This window comes from Nannospalax galili, unplaced genomic scaffold (assembly GCF_000622305.1).
Source record: "Nannospalax galili isolate Female #2095 unplaced genomic scaffold, S.galili_v1.0 scaffold777, whole genome shotgun sequence".
Taxonomy (NCBI): Eukaryota; Metazoa; Chordata; class Mammalia; order Rodentia; family Spalacidae; genus Nannospalax; species Nannospalax galili.
In genome coordinates this window covers 4870341-4885873 of record NW_008341810.1, presented here as the reverse complement: position 1 = coordinate 4885873, position 15533 = coordinate 4870341, and the positions used below count along the sequence as shown (strand labels likewise).

The following is a 15533-nucleotide window of genomic DNA, read 5'->3' as shown; positions in this document are numbered from 1 at the left end:
CCGCCCCGACCGCCTCCCGGACCCCGGCGCGCCGCGAAGCCCAGACCCACCGACCGCCCCGGGCAGCCAGACGCCCGCAACTTTCCCGGTTCCCAGCGCCCACTGCCCCCTCTGACTTACCCTGTCACAACAGGCGCCATCTTCCACAAACTCTCGCCAAAACTCCAACCCTCGCGAGATTCCCCCGACGCCTTTCCCTGCTCCGCTCCCCCGCCCCTTCCTCGGCCTCGCGGCTCGCTTCCACCCAGCCCCCGCGCTGCCTGTCCCCTCGCTGCCGCTGCCGCCGGGAGCCAGCCGCCTCGCGCCGCCCGCGGACTGGGGGGATCCTGCTCGCTGCCCAGCCAGGAAACCTACCCCAGCGATGGAGCATGCGCAGGCCGCTCCTCCGCGGGCGAGCCCTCCGTGTGGTCCATGGGGAGCGCTCCGGTTATCCGGGTTTTGGGACGCGCCCTCGGGGACGTACGTGGAGACTGAGGAAAACCGGAGGGGATTACTACGGGGACTGGGACTGGTGGGGTCAGGAGGCGGAGCCGAGGGGCCGGGGGAGGGGTCCTGGGAAAATGCGAGCGTTCACAGGCCTAGATGCTACACCTCCTCGAGTGGGTGTTCTCCGAGTGGCTTCCCGCTAGCTGTGGGTTCCCAGCCCTTTTCATTCATTCAGACGTTCATTGGACGCCTCCTTTATGCTAATCTCGGTGTCAGGTGCCGGAATGGCCCAGATCAGACTGAGGTCCGGGCGAGGGAGCAGCGAGGGGCTGTCTCCATTTATTTCCCCCATCACTGCCCACGCAAGCGGTGAGACCGACATGGCCAGCAGCGTGGCCTGGCCCTTTCCAGAGCTCTGCAAGCAGGAACCTTTGGGAACTGAGCTGTCTCCCAAGCTGCTGTTCCTGGGGTATGCAGTGAGGTCAGTCTGAGATCAGCCTCTGGCAAAGGCACCCCACGGAGCGCACCTCGCCTCTGGCAAAGGCAAGGCACCCCACGAAGCGCACCTCGCGCCCGCACGCCGGAGCGCCCAATGGTTCATTCACCACGGCTAGGCACGCACCGCCAGCCCCTGGGACGGGGAGCGAGGTGCCCGCTCAGCCTCGCCTAGGAACCCATCGCAGCCACCAGCCTGCGCGAGGCCAGGAGTGCAGGGGGTGCTGCAGAGGAGCCGCTCCTCCCGTGGGCCTGGCCCACTCGCAGCAGGCTTCAAGCCGCCCCCTTGCAGAGGCCGCGGCCAGCTGGGCCCCCCATCGCCCCCAGGTGCAGGCCCGAGCCCCGCCCTGCCCTACCTGCTGCCCTCCCCGCTACCCCTCCCCAGCCTTTACTTTCCTAGAGATTCCCAGCTCCAGCACGGCCTCCCAAAGGGAGCCGCAAAACCCGGAGTAGTGGACTCAGCGGCCCGAAACCCGCTCCCAGGCGCCGCAGGATTGGCGCGGCGCGCGCGAGGGACTGCGCATGTGCGCAATGCGGGCAGACGAGTCTCACGCTACACCTCCTTCCACGGTCGGCTCAGACACAACACGGGCCGTGGGAAATTTCCTAAACCTCGCGAGAACGCGCTCCCACCAGGCGCCTGGGCGTGCGCCCCAAAGTCTCGCGGAGCCGGGGACCGACAGGTGTTCGTCTCCTGCGGCTCTGGGCGCGCATCCCAGCAGCGGGCGAGCGGGGCAGGGACTGGCTCATCGCCGAGGCGGGGCGGTGGGCGCGTGGCAGGGAGCAGCGGGCGGAGGCGGGCGGGCAGGCAGGCAGGCAAGCAGTCAAGCTCACGCACGCGCCGCGGAGCTCCGTGCGAGGCAGCGGGCTGGCGGAGGAAGTTCCCCGGGTGCGAAGGCCTGGCCAGACGGCGTCCGGGGAGGCTTCCTGTGGCCCTCCAGAGCCTGGTCCTTTACTGAAATGTGCCAGACGATGTGCCCCCTGTGGGGGGAGCTGACAGACAGGCCCCCGGTGTCCGCTTTGAGTCACGCCTCTGAGTCACCCAGGCTGGCCTCCACTTCACTTGCTTTACAAGTTCGGATTCTACTCCTGCAGTGGCTTTTCGATTTAGTCTATTCTGCTGGCCTTGTCAGCGGGGCAAGACGCGGGAAAGCTGGGCTTGGCTTTTTTGCAAGATTGCATTGTATTTAGGGCGGGTTTTATTTTTTTCCACAAAATCGTTTCCTGGCCTTTCAAAGTAATCCCTACGTATCAGTTTCTGTTCTTTTTTCCCCCTCCCACGAATAGGACTTAAAATGGTTTTGTTTTCCTTCCCCTTTCCTTGCTTTTGTTGTAATAAGTGTCCCATTTTAGGTACTGTTTCATCAGATACGGGTGTTGTAGATACATCCTTCTTTTATAGATAATTTGCCCTGTGAGTGTCTAATCACGGTCTTCAATCAGCCACGTTTCAGATTGGCCCCGGTGTGGTTTTTACCAGCCTAGCTTGGCACTGTGTAGGAACTGTTGTGCTGCTGCCACCATAGATCCACAGATGTAGACTTGAGCTCGGTTTGGAGATTTGCAGCGCAGTAAGTCCTCCGATAACTCAGATCTGCTGGTAGACAGGCGATCAAATCAAGCTTTGCCTGTTCAAGGTTTCTACGGGTATGTCGGTTTGCTGTTGGCTTTGATTAGCTGGCACAGGAAACAAATGTATGAGCATTTAATGTATGTTGTCACTATGTATCTGATCTGGACCAAGAGAGCGCTGGAGGAAAATGCCCTCAAGTCTCCCAACGCTTTTCAGCCATAGGAGACCTTTTAACCATCTGAGACCTTTAAAACCATGTTAATCACAAGTCTAGACACAACTCATCAACTCCACTTACAGTGTTTTCCTCGCTCAATAAAGGCTACCCCATCCCCCCAATTAAGACAAGGACCTTGAAATTATTCCAGAAAACGATGCTAGTTACAGGTACGTGTATTGGTCTATTTTCTAATAGGGCAGTGTGTAAGGAAAGGAAGTTTATTTCATTCCCAGCTTTGGAGGTACAAGAGATTGATGCTCACATCTGCTTGGCTGTGATGAGGCCTTGGCAGATGGTGTCACAGTAGCAGACGTGTGTGCATACAGAAGAGATCGCATAGACTGGAAACCGGAGACAGCAGGATCCAGTCTTGATTTTTTTAGAACAACTCATTTAAGGTAAAGCTGCCTTTTCTTTTTTGTATGTGGATGCCCACAGGCCATGGTGCGCATTTAGAGGTTACAGGACAACTTGCTGCAGTGGGTTCTCTCCTTTCACCACATGAACTCCACATGGAAGCAAGTGCCTTTATCCCCAGAGCCATCTTGCTGGCCCTAGAATAACTTGTTCTTGCAAGAACTAATTTCAAGACCAGCATTAATTCCCTCTGAGAATGATGCCCCCAGTGACCTAGTTACCTGCCACTGGGCTCTACTTAAAGGTTTAACCACTTCTCACATTATCACTTTGACAACCAAGCCTACATGAAGCTTTGAGGAATCCTCATAAACCTTGTTCAAACCTCAGTACTTACACCTTCAAAATAGACTCAGACCCTAACACTTCTCTACCTCCTTCGCTATCAGCTTAGTCTAACCCATCAACTCCCCCACCTGGTTTACAGGAAGTCTCTTAACTGGTCTCTTCCATGCCTGCCTCCACACCATCTCTTCTCAATGAACCATTCCTAGTCACCCTCTGACATGCTCCAGTGGGCTTTTCCATCTCACTCTGAGAAGTTAGACAATCTGTTCTGCTGCCAAATTCCCCTGACCACTTTGGCCCTACCCACTCCTCCCCTTCCTTCACTCTCAGCTCTTGCTAGTTGTCATCCTTGCTGCTTCTGGGGCACACTAAGCACCAACCCCGGGTCTGTACTCTTTCTGTGATCTGCAGGGCTCTCCACTCAGACAGGTAGAAGGAAGGAGTTGCCAGGTCAGTGTCACATCCTCAGGCCTTTCCTGGCCACCTTCACTAGGATGACTCCTGCACCTCTTTTTCCTTCCCTCTTTTTCTCATGGTATCTCAGTTGAATGCATCATAGATGGCACTTGTGTGTTGTTCACACTCTGCCTCTTCCCATTTTAAAACAATGTGAATGGAAAGAAAGACTTTCATTTGTTCATTCTCCAAGGCTCAGCCACTGGAGCATTGCTTGATGCAGGGTAGATGCTCAGTGAGTATTTGCAGGAGTAGTGAGTCTCCCACTTTCAGGCCAAGTAGAGATGATCCTAAAAGCTAATTAAGCTATCTGGTTTTAAAACAGTGTTTGTGTCAGATCAGCCTGAGTAGCCCAGTACCATCCTACCTAGGGAGGAGAAGGGACAGCCTCAGATCTTTCTGCATAAATAAGCTAGAACAGGGGAGGGAGGGAGGGAACCTTTTTGAGTTAGACCAGTTAGACCAGGTTATGCTTAAAGAGTTTCCCTGCTCTCCACGTGAGAACCTTAGGAAAGAAAATCCTTTTAGGGGGTAGTAAAGAAGTAAGTGTTTTCATGGATTGCTAGTGGGAGTAAAGAGATTCAGCCTCTGGAAATGGTCTTGGCATATTTAGCCCTGCATGTTAATTCTGTAATTTCCTGTCTAGTTTATTCTACAAGTGTACTAACAAGTGTTAAATTATCTGTATATTGTAGTACCTTTGATGGTAAAAGAAAATAGAGGTGACCACCTGCATGTTAGTAAGAAATATTTTTGTGGAGCTGGAGAGATGACTCAGTGGTTAAGAGCACTGACTGCTCTTGCAGAGGAACTGGGTTCAATTCCCAGCACCCACATGGCAGTTCACAACCATTTGTAACTCCAGTTCCAGAGGATCTGATACCTTCTGATTTCTGTGGGCATTGCACAACATGAGTGCACTTACACATGCAGGCAATACAGTCATACACATAAAATAAAAATAATTTTTAAAAAATACTTTGTTGTGTGTATATGTGAGCATTCGTGTGTGTGTGTGAATATGGGCATGTGCATGTAAGTCAGGACAACTTGAGGTATGGGTCCTTTCTTGTCTCTTTGAGAAGGGTTTCTTTGTTTTTCCATTGCATACTCTAGGCTAGATGGCCTGTGAACATCCAGGGTTTCTCTTGTCTCTGCCTCCCATCTCGTGGTATGAGTCTGGCTTTTATGTGGTTCTGGGACTTTGAACTCAGATCCTCATGCTTACACAGCAAGTGCTTTTACCCCATGAGCAATCTTCCCAGCCCAGTGTTTTGATTTTAAATCAAGGTAACTTGACAGAATGTGATAGTATGTATCTGTTCATAATCAGAGACTGCTTTTCAAGATAGGTATTTGTTTATATGTATCTAAAATGGCTCTGGAAACAATCTGATACTATGTATCTGTTAAACAGAAGCTTTTTATGCACTTAGGTAGAAGGATAACATAGTTTCAACACTATGTATACATAGTCACTATGTATACATATTTGCCAGTGTGTGTCAAAATGGCTCTGGAAGGATACACTGGAAACTTTTAACAATGAGATCTCCCTTTAAGGGACCTCAAGTGTTTGATGCAGGTGAGGAGGTGACTTTCCTTACAGTTCTCTATCTTGAGTCCTTTGAATTTCATGCCATGTGCATATATTACCTACTCAAAATGAAAAACAGAGGTGGGGGGAAGGAAAGAAATGGAATAAATAGGCAACATGTCAAAAAAAATTTTTTTTCTTTTGCTTCAGTGGAATCATTTCCTAAAAGAAATTATGTACATGATCTGCCATCTCATTAGAATTAAAATGGCAGAACTGATTCATGATCCACTTGTCCTACCATTGACCTCAGGTATCATCTTTGGTGTTTTACATGGATGGCTAACACAAAGGCCCTGACTCTAAACTCCTGGGTAGTAGAGTGCACAGACAGACCAGTACTGGGATCCAGGCCTAAGTTAACAGCTTGGAGTACAATGGAAGATGCCCCTAACTCTTGCCTCATGAATGCAAGAAAGCTTCAGAGAGGACTTTTGAGCTGACCTTCACTGAAGGGAAGTTCAAAAAACAGGAGGAGGAGGAGCCACAAGCACAGCAAACAGAAAGCTCAGGTTCCAAGGTGCAGAAGAGCCTCTTGCATTCAGGAGATCTCCAGTCAGAGGACCAATACATATATACAAGATGGGCCAGCAACTAGTCAGGGTCCTAAACAAGGCCTAGTCAACTGCAGTCCTTAATGCCAGAGATAGTTGTACATCTGTGTTGCAGATTCATAATAACAAGGAATGGAACCAACCTAGATGTTCATCAGTAGATGAGTAAATAATGAAATTGTGGTATATGTACACAATGGAATTTTATTCAGCAGTAAAGAAAAATGAAATCATTAACAAAGGTAACCCAAACTCAGAAAAACAAGAATCACATTTGTCTCCTATATGTGGCTCCTGTTATATTTATCAGTATGTATTCAAGTGGATATACACTATGAAACTAGAAAGCAGACCACAAAATGGGGAAAAGGAGGTGGTGGAGAAGGAGATGGGGGGAGGGCAGTAGGCTCATGTGACATGAAAGGGGAACAGAGGTTGGGAGGGTACAGGGGGCAGAGAAGAATTAACAAAAATTTTGTTTGAAGACACCATAATGAAACAATAGTGTATATGATAATTTTTAAATGTTTTAATTGTAAAAGAAAACAAAATTAGTGTGCATCACTAAAACTCTGAGTAAATGTGACTTGAACCAAGGAGCAGGTACGGAGAGCACTATGGCAGGTGGATCAAAAATTCTGATGCAATGTCAGGATCCACGTATTTGCTATGAAGCATAGGCATACTCTTTCTCTTAAGTTTTTCATTCCAGGAGTAAGGAAAAGGGATGGGTTTGGAAGTCCGTGCATCCAGTAGACAAGTGAAACAGCAGCTCAGTAGTAACACGTGTGACACTCAATATTGCCCCCTCCCCTTTAAATAGGATCTCACTATATTAAACCAGTCTGGCCTCAAACTTCTGCCAGTCTTCCTGCTTTTGATGCCTGAGTGCTAGGACAGCAATGCACCACCAGGCCCAGCTAACATTGCTTTTTATCCTAAAATTAAGTCACGTCAAGACCCCACATTAATGAGAGAAGCCACCAACACTGAGGACTTTACTAGGCAGCTTTGTAAGGGTGGATGTGGGCTCTGGCACCACTTAGCCTAGGTTCTGGTTTACACAGACAAGTGATTTGACCTCTAGGCCTTCAGTCCCTTACCTATAAAATGGAGATGGATAATAGTGCCCAGTTCATGGAGTTGTTGCAAGGATTCAAAGCGTTATATATGAAGTACACAAAACAATTGTATGAGATCGTTCCTGTAATGTGTCTTCATTATTGATCAACAAGTCCAGAACCTTCATTCCTAACAAAATCTACCACATTTAGCATTTCAAAAACCATTTTGAAATAGACAAACACAATAGTGATTCTATCCAGATGGGTGTTAATTTGTTTGTCATATCCTATTCAGAAGTGACTATATCAGTATTATTAATTTCCAAAAGGCCATATGCCCCAGTAATTGGGAATCCTGCTGTAGATGGCCAGTCTATGCCTCTGAGGCTATAAAGCAGGGGCATCCTGCTGTGACTCAGATGGGGTGGTGACTGTATACCTAAAGAAGACTTCCTGGGGGCTGGGGAGATGGCTCAGTAAAGTGCTTTTGGATCAAGCATGAGGACCTGAGTTTAATCCCCCATAGCCTATGTAAAAGCCCAGTGTGGTCACACATACACTAGCAATTGGGAGATAGAGACATTTGGGGGCAGAGACAGGAGGATCCTTGGCTAGTCAGTCTGGCTAAATCAGTAAGTTCTAGGTTCAGCCAGAGACCCTGTCTCAAAAAACAAGTGGACAACAGGACTGAGAAAGACACCCATTCTGGACCCCTGGCTTCTATATGTACAAACACCTGCACGCATGTTCACACATGCATTCAAACACACACATACACACATATCCTGGTTTTCCTTCATTTTTATACATTGTATTTAAAACATCTCTGTTATATTCTGGTATATGTTAATCAAATGTACAGGAGGTTGAAAGAGTGTGAAGGACTTTATCAGACCATGAAATTCTATAAGGAAAAAGAGCTCTAACGCTAGGATTTTAAAAAAAGAAAAAGGGACTAGAGAGATAGGTCGTTGGTTAAGAGCACTGGCTGCTCTTGCAGAGGACTTGGGTTCAAATCCCAGCACCCACATGGCAGCCAACAACCATTCATAACTCCAGTTCCAGGGAATCCAACGTTCTCTTCTGACCCCAGTGTCAACGCATGACATGGGTGCACTTACATTCATGCAGGCATTACATTCATACATGTAAAATAAAAGTAGTAAATAAAGGGCCAAGAATGGTGGCGCACGCCTTTAATCCCAGCACTCAGGAGGCAGAGGCAGGCAGATCTCTGTGAGTTCAAGGCCAGCTAGTCTACATAGCGAGTTCCAGGACTTCTGGGGCTCCAGGGAGACCCTGTCTCAAAAAGACCAAAATTTTAAAAAAGGAAAAGAAAATGAGTCACAGAGTAGACTTCTGGTGAGCTTGAGAAATGAAAATCAATACCCACCCATGCTTTACAGTTATGTTTGAGTTTTTACAAGATTCTTTAGCCCTGCAATCTCACTTTTTTGTAGGCCTGGGTTAAGTTTTGCTGAGCTTGCTAACATGTGCAGCAGTTCCAGAAACCAAAGCAAGAAAACAGACCATTTGCTCTAGTGATGAGGAACATAAACAGAATCAAATGTACATTTGGTGCAAAGCATGTGTACAAATTTAATAATCTGTCAGAAGTTTTCATAGTGAATGTAATGGGAAGAAAATATTGCCACATGTGATTGATATATTTCATTTTTATAATAAAAAACATAAAGGCAGTTGATACTGAAGAAGAAATGATACCATGGGAATCACAAAATTCTTGTTATCTGTTCATAGAGGCATATATATTTAAATTCTAACTTCCTGGATTTTCCTTCTTTGTCATGGATCATATATTTGTACTGATTTGGGGGTTTGTTAATGTTAAATGACCACAGTTTGAAAAGTTGTGGAAGTATGGATGAAGGAGCACTGACCTAGATCCACCACTGGGTCCCAAGGCCTTCCCCACTAACCAGCTGCCCCACTATGAACGGGCAACATAGGTTTCCTACCTAGGGTCACTGTGACATTTAATTGAATTCTTACATGAACTAACCAGATACACAGGAAGCCTCATGCTCTTGGGAAATTCTTTCCATATCCACCTTCAGTTTTCTTAGCCATTAGATGGATGAAGATCACCTGCATTAAGACTTTGTGGCATAGATCAAATTAGATAATTGTGAAAATTAAATGGGAAGGATTGTCTTTAGGTAAAGTGTTGGCATTTAATTTTTGATTAGCACATTTATTTATAAATAGTTGACTGTAGGGCTGGGGAGATGGCTCAGCAGTTAAGTGCTTGGCAGACAAGCATGAGGATCAGAGTTTGGGTCTCCAGAAACCCAGGTAAATGCTGGTGGGCCTAGTGGCTTGTCTGCAATTCCAGCTTTGGAAGGCTTGGAGACAGGATCCTCAGAGCTATCTGTCTATCAAGACTAGCCGTATCTGTGCACTCTGGGTTTGACTGGAGAGATCCTACCTCAAGGAATATGTGGGAGAGCAGTGGAGGATGATTCCTAAAACAGAGAGAGACAGAGACAGAGACAGAGACAGAGAGAGGTTTTTTTTAAGTTGACTGGTTTATATAGCAAATCATTAGAAGAGAAATCAAGCCCTACATTTTCTTCTCTTGACTCTGTTACTAAGCAATGATGGTTTCTCTGACTTTTTGAAAGTCTGTCAGAAAGGCTATACTTTGTACATTTATGTTGCCCTGTATCGTAGATGGTATAGTGATTAGCATCAACCTACAGGCAGACTTTTGTGGCTAGCACCCTTGCCCAAAATAGATCAAGGACTAAGATTAACCTTGGAACCTGACTGTTCAAGCCATGACACATAATAAGACAGCAAGCAATTCCTATGAATTGTCTCCTGGTCAAAGGTGGCTCACTAACCCATCAACCCCTGAACATCACAACCAGAGCTGTGCTCTTTCTCTCTTAATAGCTGCTGTTGTCATTATGCCAATTTTAAATATTAATATTAAATTTTAAGTTGTTATGGTGTCAACATAGGAATTTTAAAAAGGAGCTCTTTTAAAATCATTGCAAGAAAAAGCCTCTGGTAATTTCTAATTAAAACATTAATATATACTGAATACAGACTTACTGATACACAGTAAGTATATTTGAAAAGCTTCACTAAGTCTAATGATGAGAATTGACCCTGAAAGACTGTGTTAAGTATAACTGTTACGGTCCTATGTGTCATTTTTGCTGATTAAGTGGTTATTTAACTAAATTTTATCATGATTAGCATCCTGTAAAGGTAAAATAAGTTATATTAAAGTGTTAGGAATAGTCCACCAGTAGAAAAATAAAACATTTCACAAGATCATAACTACAAATTGCCTCTCTTCTAAGTACTTTGGAAAGATTTGGGAATTTATTCTTACCTTATTTTTTTTTCCAGTTTTCCAAACACATGGCCTAAATTCTACCCTCAGAATTATTTTGCTTAGAGTTATAAATTATCATCTGGGAAAAGCATTTGGCTCCTAGTTTTCAATTCACTCTAAATTTCTCCAGAAATTTTCTTATGAAATGTAAATCTGATTTTCATCAAGCAGTTATACCTACAGAGAGCATCAGATTTTCCTTCACCAGCAAATACTAAGTATTTTATTTTTAACTAGCAAAGCTATATCTGTATTTGCATGGTACTTTCCAAGTTTCTGAAATAAGCAATGAATCACAGAATGTAGGCAAAAAAGAAGGACGTAAGAACTGAAAGATAACTTCTGAAAAGCAGATTACATGCAGAAGTATTCAGTTTTATAGAACAGAGGGTTTTCAAAAGGATGTGTGCCAGTCTTACATGCATCTGCTTTTGATTCAAAAGGATGCTGGGGCTGGTCATGTGGCTTGGTGGCAGAGCACTTGCCTAGAGTATATGAGGCTCTGAGCTCAATCTCCAGCACTGCAATAAATAAACATGTTGTGATACATAGTTTGTGAACAGACAGTGGACATCATTGCATCTCCATTGTTCCAGGTTCTCTCAGGAACATCTGTCATCTTAGTCACTCCTTGGGACAGTGCTGAGAGTAGGTAACAGATCGCTCTCAGAGAATATGATTTGTGCAAGTTATGCAACCAGATGAAGAATGTGTGATTCAAGGAGTTATTTATTTAGGGGCCATAGATATTTAAATTATTTTTTATTATAAACTGATAGGGAATATTTTGTATCAAGAATTTAGAGTACCAGATTACAAGTTGTTTATTATGTGTGTGTATGTGAGTGTGTGTGTGTGTGTGTGTGTGTGTGTGTGTATGTGTGTATGTCTGACAATAAGAGTGTGGAGATCAGTGGGCAGTTTTTCAGGAGTTGGCTCTCTCCTTCCACCTTGTTTTTGAGGCAGGTTCTCTCTTGCTGTTTCTCCTGTACTGTGTACACCAGGCTAGCTGGCCCATGAGCTTCCAACTTTTTTTTTCTCCATCTCCCATTGCACTGTGGGAGTGCTGTGTTTACAGGTGCATATTACCACATCCATTTTTTTTATGTGGAATCCAGGGATAGAACTCAGGTTGTCAGGCTTATATAGCAAGCACCTTTAACCACTGAGCCATATCATTGGCCCCAGATTATAATTATGTACAAAGGCCTGGTGTGGTGGCACATGCCCTTAATCCCAACACTCAAGAGACAGAGGCAGGTAGAGTTTGGTGAGTTCAAGGCCAGCCTGGTCTACACAGTGAGTTCCAGGACATCTGGGGTTACAGGGAGACCCTGTCTCAAAAAGACCAAAAATAAAATTATGTACAGAGCTATAAGTGATAAGGGAGACAGGAGGTAGCTATTCCATTTAATTTTTTAAATCTATGGACTAGTAATAGTGAGTGACTGATGGTTGGCAGCCAAAGCAAAGGGAAGGCCTAACACCTATTTGCATTTATTTTTAACCGTGCCTGTTATCTTTATTTATTTATTTTTTTAAATTTTATGTGTATGTGTGTATCGTCTGCATGTATGTAAGTGCACCCATGTCATGCCCTCAGAGGACAGAAGAGGCTGTTGGATACCCTGGAATTGGAGTTATAGTTGTTAGCTACCATGTGGGTGCTGCAATTCAAACCCAGGTCTTCTGCAAGAACAGTCAGTGTTCTTAACCACTGAGGCAACTCTCCAGTCCCATGCCTATTTTTTTTTTCTTTATATCTTTTAAAGACAGGGTCTCTCTGTAGCCCCAGCTGACCTGAAACTCACTATGTAGGCCAGGCTAGCCTCGAACTCACAGACATCTGCCTGCCTCATGCCTCCCAAATGCTGGGATTAAAGCCATACCTATTATTTAAAGAAAACATTTTCACAAAAACGTTGTGAGAAAAGAAAACCCTAGAACAATAACTCTTTTAAATATGGACATAAAAGTTCTCAACCAAATGCTAGCAAACATCCAACAAAATATGTACAGAATGGTTCGTCCTAACCCCCAAAATAGGCCTCTATGAGAAACCTATAGCCAACATCATATTTGTAGGTATAAGACTGATGCTTTCCCTATGACATCAGGAAGAAGGGTGGAGTTGGCACTCTTGCCATTTTTATTCAATGTCATACCAAATGTTCTAATTGGAGCAATGGGGCAAGAAATAAGATAAAGCACATCAGAATGAAAATAAAGAAATAAAACTACCTCTAATTACAGAAAAAAATCTTGTATATAGAAAAGTCTAAGGACATCACTTTAAAAAGGCTTACAACTAATATAATCAAAGTTGCTGGAAACAAGAGCAATATATAAAAGTCAAATGTAGTCAGACAGATCATAGACTGACATGGACTGAAACCCCCATTCCCAGTTCATGCGGATGTAGAGTGATGCAGCCATTTTGAAAAACACTGACAGTTCCTCAAAAGACTAAGACAACTTTCTATACGACTCATGGAGTTCACTCTCAGGTATGTAACCAAGGAGAACTGAAAACATGCAACATATGTCCATACAAAAGCATGAATGTTCATGGTGGCATTATTAATATCTAAAAATAAGAAACAGTGTAAATGTATATCAACTGATGAATGCATAAACAAATGTGGTATGTCTATAAAATGAAATATTTTTAGGTTATAAAAAGAAGTGAATTAGGGGCTGGGAAGGTGGCTCAGTGGTTACGAACACTGACTGTTCTTGCAGAAGGCCTAGGTTTGAATCCCAGCAACCACATGGCAGCTAACAACTGTCTGTAACTCTAGTTCCAGGGGATCTTCTGTCCTCTGTGAGCATTGCACAACATGGGTACGCTTACCTACATGCAGGCAATACATGCATACACATAAAATTAAAATAATAAAAATAATTTTTTAGAAAGAAGTGAATTACTGATAAACATTTACAAGCCTCTAAAAATATGTGACATGTTGGAAGCAAATCACAGAAAGATACTGTATAGTATGATTCCAATGTCCAGAAAAGACAAATCTTGTAGAGACAGCAAACTGAGCCAGAGTGAGGAGACTGTAGTTGTCTAGAGCTGAGAGGTGCAGAGATCAATGGTAACTGCCAAATAGTACAGAGCTTCCATGGGGGAATGAAAATGGACTGTGGTAACAGTTGCACACCTGTGTGAACATACTTGTCAATCACTGAATGTGTATTTTTATTTTATTTTTGTTGTCTTGTTTTGTGAAGTAGGGTTTCATATATCTCAAGCTGGCCTGGAATTCACTATGTGGCAGAAGATGACTTGAACACCCGATTCTCCTACTTCTGTCTCTGGAGGGCTGAGATTACAGGCATATGTCATAGGACTTAATTTACGAAGTGCTGGAGATTGAACCCAACTTCATATATGCTAGGTGAGCACTGTGTCAACTGAGCTACAGCTCATCCCTGAACACACACTTCATTTATTTTAATTTTTAGATTTGTTTATCTTTATTTTATGTGCATGAGTGTTTTGCCTGCATGTATGTAAGTTTACCCATGTTGTATAATGCCCATGGAGGCCAGAAGAGGGAGTCAGATTCCCTGGAGCTGAAGTTATGGATGGTTGTTAGCTGTTGTGTGGGTGCTGGGAACTGAACCCAGTCCTCTGGAAGAACAGCCAGTGCCCTAACCATTGACTTATCTCTCTAGCCCCAACATATACTTTAAATGGTTAAATTATGTAACTGTGGGGGTTGGAGAGATGGCTCAGTGGTCAAGAGCACTGACTGCTCTTGCAGAGGACCTAGGTTTGATTCCCAGCACCCACATGGTGGCTACTGACACAAATGCACTCACGTACATGCAAGCAGTGAATACACTCATACACATAAAATAAAAATAATAAAATATTTTTTAAAATTATATAGCTTGTGAAGTATATTTCAATAAAGCTGTTAAGAAGACAGAAAAAGGGGAAGGAGAGAATGAAAAGGTGAGGAAGGGAAGAGAGAGAACTAATTAAATTTCATTCAGTTAAGTGCTTAAAATACATGTGATCATGAACTTTACCTTAGTAAGTCATGTGCTGATGATAATGTCCAAATAAGAACAACTAAATAATAAAATGAACTCCATAGAAAATCTGGGAATAGTCATCACTTGATTGGTTGATTTATCCCCTAGTTTCTCACTGTAATTGAGACAAATTCTTACAAATACAAGATTCCTTATCATTTCAGAAGTATCTTATTTATTCGTGTGTGCATGTGTGTGTGTGTGTGTGTGTGTGTGTGTGTGTGTGTGTGCCTGCCTGTGTGTTCACATGCTTGTAAAGGCAGAGATTGACCTTGTAGAGGCAGAGATTGATCTTAATCACCCCCACCTTAAGTTTTTTGAGACAAACTCTCTGATTGAACCTGGAGCTCACTGGTTTTTCTAGACTGACTGACCAGTGAGCACCAGGAATTCTCCTGTCTCTACCTTCCCAGTCCTGGAGTTACAGGTGCATACCACTGTGTCTGGTTTTTTAACCTGGGTACTGGGGACAGAACTCAAAACCTCATGCTTGCCTGGGAAGCACTTTACTTCCCATGAGTCATCTCCCAGATGATCTTATTTTAAAAGGAAAAAGTAATAGGTTTTATTAAGCACCAACTTTAATGGACATGATCTTTTTGTGGCTCCTTCTTCATCCCTAAGATTTATACTCCCTTTTTTTAAGGAAGTTATGACTCAGAGAAATTAAGGAAGGAAGCCATGGCCCATAAAAATTAAGTAACTTTCCTAAGCAGCCTAAGGGTTCCGGATAGCTCCAACGTGAATGCTGTGTACCCTTGCTTTTCTCCAACACTCTGTAAGACAGGAGGCCTGCTGGTGGACCTCTCTCTCTTTGCCACATTTTATAATAGTTCAAAGGCCTAGTGGAAATGTAGGACAATCACACAGTAAGGCTGCTAATGTTACCTTGAAGACCATTTTCTAGGCCACTCCAGGGAAATAGAACTCCAGGAAATAGAACTCTTTTATTTTTTAAATGGGAGGAAGGAATGAGAAAAAATGGAATAAACATTTCAAACATTTCCAGCTCTAAAGGCCAAT

At 44.1% G+C, this 15533-nt stretch overlaps 1 protein-coding gene across 3 annotated transcripts in view; it reads right to left on the bottom strand.

Moving 5' to 3' along the window:
* The window catches only part of Rbpj (recombination signal binding protein for immunoglobulin kappa J region), an 86638-nt gene extending 86170 nt beyond the window's left edge, over positions 1 to 468 (bottom strand). For 2 of the 3 annotated variants that reach the window (XM_029565542.1, XM_008837340.3), the window contains exon 1: positions 121 to 342. Coding sequence is in view for 2 of the 3 variants with exons in the window: in XM_008837340.3 (XP_008835562.1) it covers positions 121 to 140 (20 nt within the window). In the remaining variant the exon portion in view is untranslated. The other variant, XM_008837344.3, reaches the window with a different exon arrangement.
* Between the last annotated feature and the right edge of the window lie 15065 nt (positions 469 to 15533).